At 33.9% G+C, this 7,378-nt stretch overlaps 1 protein-coding gene across 1 annotated transcript in view; it reads right to left on the bottom strand.

The window, feature by feature from the left end:
* Positions 1-3,286: 3,286 nt before the first annotated feature.
* The window catches only part of SEMA3D (semaphorin 3D), a 219,728-nt gene continuing 215,636 nt past the window's right edge, over positions 3,287-7,378 (bottom strand). The window contains exon 18 of the mRNA XM_004602146.2: positions 3,287-6,950. Coding sequence (XP_004602203.1) covers positions 6,525-6,950 — 426 coding nt within the window. The 3' untranslated portion in view covers positions 3,287-6,524. The remainder of the gene's footprint in view (positions 6,951-7,378) is intronic.

Genomic DNA, 7,378 nt, shown 5'->3' with positions numbered 1-7,378 from the left:
ATACTCAACAACGGTAGAAACAAGGGCCAAGAGAATTGTGCATGGTTGGAAGCCTGCTTCAAAAGTTGGGGAGAAGGCAGTTGGGATAGAGAAGGAAGAGATCAACTATAGACAACGATAGTTGGAAATGATCACTCTGCATGCTGAAAGTAAGTAAAGGAAAAAAGCGTGATAACCTTTCAGTATCTATATTGCAAACCATAATGGCTGAAAGGACAGAGAGAGGGAGAGACAGAGAGAGACAGAAAGGACAGAAAGACAGAGAGACAGAGAAACTGACAGAGAGAGAGGAGAGAGAGAGAGAGAGAGAGAGAGAGAGAGAGAGAGAGAGAGAGAGAGAGAGAGTACCTGCCATAGAGGCAGGCTTATGGGAAGGGGGTGGGAAATATGGTACATTGGTGGTGAGAAAAGTACAGTCCTGGAAGGATAGCTGTCGGAACACTGTATGACTTAAACCCAACCAGAACAGCTTTGTAACTGTGTATCTCACAGTGATTCAATTAAAGAAAAAAGGAATAAGTTGAAAGTAATGTTTAAATTACAATCCAATACCCAACTTGGGAAATACTCATATTTAAATATTAGTTCCTACAATTATATGTAGTATGCATGGTATGTATTATATTAAATTTAGACATACTTTAAATATATATTATTGAAATCAGTATAACTATTCCTCTTTCTAGTTTTTTAGAGAAAAATATAGTTTAGTTTTGGTGTTTCCCTTTTCTAGAGATATTTTATATATGTACTACTTACATCTGAATATGTATGTGCACAGTAGTATCATTTGTTCTTTCAACTTGATACACTCAGTATTTCACTCCTTAAATTTCTGCATCTTCATTTTATTCCTTTCACATTATTCCTGATATTTTTGTGTTGATACATACAGCTGTTACATCTCATGTGAATATTGGCATTCATTTAGTGATTGTATTTTAGTTTACCTATTTTCTTTTTGTTGAATATACAGATTGTTCTTTTTCCTACTGTAATTAATTCCAAAACAAATACATTTGAAAACATCTACTATTGCATATGTGAAATATTTCTCAAGTGCACATACTTAATCATGAAAACCTAATCTCAGAATATGTACATTTTAAAATTCATTGTACATAGACAAGTCACTCTACATGATATATATTTATTCCAATATTATGCAGAGCAAAAGTATTTCAGCTACTGAAATAAAGAGTAAATTAATTTGGCCCTTTGTCTTCCCAAGCACGCATTTCCTCATCATAAAGCCATGCAACTAACAAGATGTAGTTATATTTTTGAATCTAAACACAATAATTAAACTCTTATTTTTTTGTTATGTTTTGAGAATTGTTTTCTAATAATTCTATCTGGAATTTTGTACACCATTAATCTTGTGCTGGGTTTTGTTTACAATAAGTGCTTGGACGCAATATAATCACTAAAAATGACACAAAATCATTGTTTTATAAATTATTTGTATAAACTTATATTTGGAGCTAAAAGAATCTTGACATTTAAGATTTAGATATTTGGCATAATATGTATTTTTATATTGACACTGTAGAACACTACCACTTCTCTACATTATCTTTACAAGTTATTTCAGAAATTGCGTATTTGGGAGGTCATTATAATATCTATTTTAAAATATAAATTATGCTTTGTACTCCAAACTGGCATAAGACATATATTTTTCCTAAATGTGTCTTTATAGAGAGTCTCTTGCCCGCACGCCTGGCTGTCTTCCCCGGGGCCCCTCGGAGGGGATGGGCTCCAGCTTCCCTCCCCACCCCAAGCACAGCTCCCAGCAGCCGAAGACCACCGGAACCTAGCTGCAGCCATGCTGGAGGATCCTCTCTACACGTTCGGACAGGCCTCATGCATGAAGGTACCGGCAGAGGAACCCAGGTGTGTGTAATCCCATTAACGGTCAACATCCAGAGACTTAAAAGCAAACTCTCAGAAGCGCGCTGCCGATATCTTTAGCCTGCTTCTCCCTTTGGGAGAAACTGGCAGTCTTCTGAGAGTTTCCTGCCCACATGAGACAGCCTTGCAAGCTTCCCATGGTGTATTTATATGTAAAATCCAGTAACAAGCTGGATCTCATTCCTGTGACCCTGAAGAGCCCCCAGTGCAACATTGTTGGGAGGGCCGAGTCGAGATAGACTTCTAAGATCTCAGGGAAAGGACAAAATGAGATGTTACTGGGCCTGCCTGAGAAATCGGTGTTTAATGGGCTATCATGATCGTGATCAATCGTGTCTTTATAAAGCAAAAATATGGGGGCATAAGGATAGTACAGTAGGTAGGGCATTTATCTTACATGCAGTTGACCTGAATCTGATCCCTGGCATTCCATATAATCTCCATAGCTCACCAGGAATGATCCATCGGCATAGAGCCAAAAGTAAGTCCATCGGTTATGGCCCAGAAACAGCAAAAACACAAGGCAGAAATAAAATGGAGATATTAGTTGATTCTTTAATAATGTATGCTGATGTATGTCTACATAAACATATATATGTGTATTTTAAATTATCAGTTATTGAATGGAAATTGAAAATCTTAGAAGCAGTTGATATGCAGCAGTAATATTTACCTTAGTTTGCCAAAGCACAAATTAAATCACAGAATCAGGATCATAGCTTAAAGGGCTGAAGTAAATATTTCATTGAACTCAATCCTGAGTTCAATCCGAAGCACTGAATGGTCCTTTAAGTACCACAAAAACTGACATCAAGCATTGGGTAGGGAGAAACTCAAGCACTGCCATGTAGATCCCCAAAACAAAGGGGGAAAAAATCTAAATCACAGTAAAGCTCAACAACATCACTGTAATTACTGGGATAAATACTGGCCCTTTCCCTTCCCTAAGGAAGTTACTATATACTTACAGTAAGAGAAAATATATCTAATGATGTGAGAGGATCTAGGATTTATCCCTGGGACTGTTTTCATTTTTATTTTATTTTAAGTTTAGGGTCACACCTTGCAGTTCTCAGGGCTGATTCTATTATCAGGAACTTGGCACTTAGAAGTCCCCCCCTAGTCATGCTGGAAAAGCAAATTGGATTCTAGGATACTACCTAGATCAATAGCATACAAGGCAAGCACCCTATTCACTCTACTATTGGTCCATGCCCGAACTACTTAAAAAAATGTATCTCATCAGAATTGTCAGAAAATACACTTTTAGTACTGGTATTGATTTAGTGCTTTTTTCTACATAAAATTCAGTTACCATATGTCAGCTTTTAAAACAAAAGTTTTACATGAACTAATATACTGTTTATAACCATTGAAAATTAATGTTTGCATTTTATTATAAGACAGACAAAATATACATTAACATTTTTTAATTATTTTAGATCACAAGTCTATATTTTATAATAAAACTATAAATTCAAAATTGACTAATAACCACTTACAAAACCAAAATTAAATTATAAAATTAACTGTTTTTTGCCCTTTTCCCCAAAATTTATCTATCTAAAGCATATCATAAATATTTCATACTACAAAATATGTAAATGAGAGGCATAAGCCCATGCACATGTTCCTGTCTTTATACAATCAATATGTAAAGTCTGGAAATACTTTATTTTACCACTTAACCTCAGAGGTACACTCAATTATTTAAATATTTTGGCCATTAACTTTGAGAATAACATATTTTTATAAAAATTTTTGGATATCATTTTTTTCTCAACTATTAATTTTCATTAAGTCTATTCATAACATGTTTTTCAAGAAAATCATGATAACTATAAATGAAGATATGCTTTTATTTCCATTTATAACTATATCTATGAAATATATCTTACATTTAGGCTTAAAATATGAACTAATTACCCTGTTTACATTAGAGTTTTGAGGATACCTGGATGAGATGAAATTATCTCTAAAAGTTTGATAATGTTTAAAAACAGGAATTGACACTGTAAACATTTTATAGTTGAATCTATGTAATTAAATCAGCAGGAATAATTCTTAATAGCATATGGAAACTCAAAATATAGGCCAAAGGTAAATTTAAAAATAAGATTATTTTTCATGCAGGATCTTGTAAATGAGTATTATTTAGCCAAAAGTGTAATGAGATTAGGTGTGAATTATAATTCTACTACTGCTATGTCTTTTGTAAATGCACTGTGCTCTATCATCAAATGACAAAGTCCTCATGTCAATAACATTAATAAAGACTCTTAGATCCAAAACTCCAGAATATTAGATGCAAAGCAAATTAAGTTACCCAAATTTTGTCTGGAAACTAAAATAAGAAGTAATTACAAAATGGCTTGGACATTTGTATTTTGATGAAAATTAAATTTATTTTCACAAATAAATCCTAACATTTGAGCAACATGTAACTACCCAAAAGCCATCCAATAATTTGATTATTACTCTCTGATATACAAATATTTAAAGATATTTTAGAAATAAAAGATGCTCTCATGTATTTGCATTGAGTTTTCTGAATTTCCATAACATTTTAACCTAGGAAATCAAGTTATAAAACACTTGTTATGATATCCAATTAGCACTCTGATCCTGTGATAACTATTACGATGCATAACTTTTTAAAAGTGATTTGCACTAAAAAATAACAACAAATGATCTGCCTTAAGTTTTCCTTATAATGAAACATCTGAAAATATTTATGAGCAGCATGTCAAAATCTTAAGCTCATCTATCAGTACTCCTACTTTGAGATGAGTAAAAATGCAAATATGATGAAATGCAAATATGATGAAAGAAAGTTTTGCACCAAAACAAAAAACTAATCACAGACATATTGAAGTCTGTGATGAGCTATCCTCTGATCAATCAGACAGGATCTCATAAGTTTTTCTCCCAAGACACACAGAATGCATGAGAAACAAAACAATGTCTGCTATTTAGTTTTCTGTAAATCTCCCTTCCATGTGAGGAAGTGACTAATTTTCCATTTCACACTAAAAAGGGCGTGAAAAAGCAAAACAGTGGAAGGCTAAGGGTTTTGTGTTCTAAGAAGGAAAGGTGAACCTTGCTTAAATAGGCAGGAAACAAACCATACATATTCAGAGGGAAGTCAATATCTAGACATTTGAATGTGCTAATAAAATATGGAGAATGTTCATGTTTTTGTTGTGAGTTTGTTTTCTTTACATGCAGCAGACTTATTTATTATTAAATTATTAAAATAATTATACTTGATTATAGCCTATTATCTCAGAAATGCAAAAAGATTGTGTGAAGATGTCAAAGAGTTAATTTCACCCTTTCCGTTGTCAACATTTTTGCATTTGTTCTGTTTTTCAACAAATATATATTCCCACTCCCCACCATAATTGTGCACCTAATGCTATTTCTCTCTTTATGTATATAGCTTCCCTAATCATTCAAATAAAACCTAATGATGCAAAATTCAAGAAAAAAGACAGAAAAAATAATTTACAAAATATAATTTGTTAAAGAGATGAAGCAAACACTGAAATTCCTTGTTTGTAAATAATTTTTTTTTCATTCTTTATTATAGAAAACCTACCTTTTATTAGACTTTCACTAGCAGTGTACCATGATCCATGTTTTTAAAAACAGATGGATAACAACTTGGCAACTACTTTTACTCTAGTGAATAAAGCTACATTCCATTTCACCTACTTTATTTGCAATTGTTCTCCCCTATTTATGGGGATAGAGTTTTCCCCAAAGCTAAAATTTATAGTTGTCTTTCCTTCTGTCTCTTATAAATCCCATCTGTATGCTTTCTTATTAGGATGCAGTATACATCATGTCTGTTTTGTTTTATTAAATTGTTTCCCATCTTATTAAAATGATTATTAAGCATTCTGTCTCTTTAAAGCTCAGCATATATTTGCAGAACGCACATATTCTCAAAAGTGAGGGCTAACATTTCTATGTTAATCTGCTACTCCTGAAAAGTCATTAGGAACCCTGAAGGGGGCCGTGTACCCTCAACAAAGTAATGCTTTTGTGAGCTAAATATTGCCCCCATATTAGGGGAGAAGAAACACATCCTTTCTAATGTCTAAACCATGCAAGAGAGTGAATGGTTTCTGCTGATAACATGAGATTTGTGAATCTGTGTCTTCCTTCCAATTCCTAGCACAGTCAGTTATACAGCAGAAAGATTTATCTGTTTATATATAAAAAAAAAAAGTTCATATAGCTCAACTGCATGGTAAACTCCAAATGGCCGGGCAAGGGACAGAAAACATCTTATTCCAATATAAAATTAGATGTTTGTTTCATTCAGTTATGTACAGGACATAACACATTGTAAAACCCAGAACATACACATTTATAAGTTTCAAGTCCCATGTTCTGTTGGTACAAATTTAATTTTTGGGAAAGTGGCTGATATGAGTGAATGATTTGTTCTTACTATGCCATATTCATCATCTCTACCCTTACTCGGTTTATGGTTCTTGTGTCTTAGCAAAACTTCATAGAAAGCTCTTATGGGTTAGTACAAGAGGTGTACAAAACAGAAGACCGTATTTTTCTGATAAATTCTTTCCTTAAATAGATAATTATGTGGCCACAGCTCTGAGAAGCTCATCTAGGTCTCTGTGATGTCTTCGATTTCGTTTCTTCTTCATTTCCTGCATGTGCTTCCACTTTGGGCCGCCCTTGTTTCTCTGTCTCCTCTTCTCCCTGTGCCACATCTGTTCGCAGTACTGGTCCAGGCTAAAGTTTGGGCTGCTAAGGATTTGGATGTAGTCTTTATATCTCAACCGTGACTCAGCCAACAGATCCTTGACCTGCCCCTCCTCATGCTCTGCCCTCTGGGTATTTTCCATCTGTTCGTTCTCAATGACATTCAAAGTCAGCTTCACTATAGTGTGGATAAAAGTGTGCTCCTGTGCTTTGCAGTAATACATCCCAGAATCCTTCTTCTGCAAACTTCGAATCAGTAGCCCATATTCAGTTTTGATGATCCTTTCATCAGGTTTCAACTGCAGAATTGGAAAAATGTAGGTAATAAATTAAAAACAGAGAGGGCTATGAGAAAATGAAAACAGGCTACATAGTTTTAGTTAGATGAATCTAAAAGATACATTCCCCATCTCTCTGTCATCAAGTTGAATACTGTCATCTATAGTTAAAAGGTTGAAAAGAAGGAATAGGACCCAAAGACACATGTTTGCATCTATTTTGTCTAACAGAAAACTTAGGATTTGGTTAGGTTTCCTCCTGGTGTATTAACTGCTGAAAAATCTGTGAAGTTACTGAAATAAAACTGGAAATTTTTAACTGCCTCATTTCTTTTTAAGAAAATTTAGGATTCTTGTTGATATACTAAAATTAAAAAATTGGTCCAAACTCTGCAGAGCTTTAATGTGACTTTGACATTGTATAGGAAACACACACACACACACACATA

This window comes from Sorex araneus, chromosome 1 (genome assembly GCF_027595985.1).
Source record: "Sorex araneus isolate mSorAra2 chromosome 1, mSorAra2.pri, whole genome shotgun sequence".
Lineage (NCBI taxonomy): Eukaryota > Metazoa > Chordata > Mammalia > Eulipotyphla > Soricidae > Sorex > Sorex araneus.
Note: the sequence above shows the minus strand (reverse complement) of the source record. Positions and strands in the feature narration are given on the sequence as shown.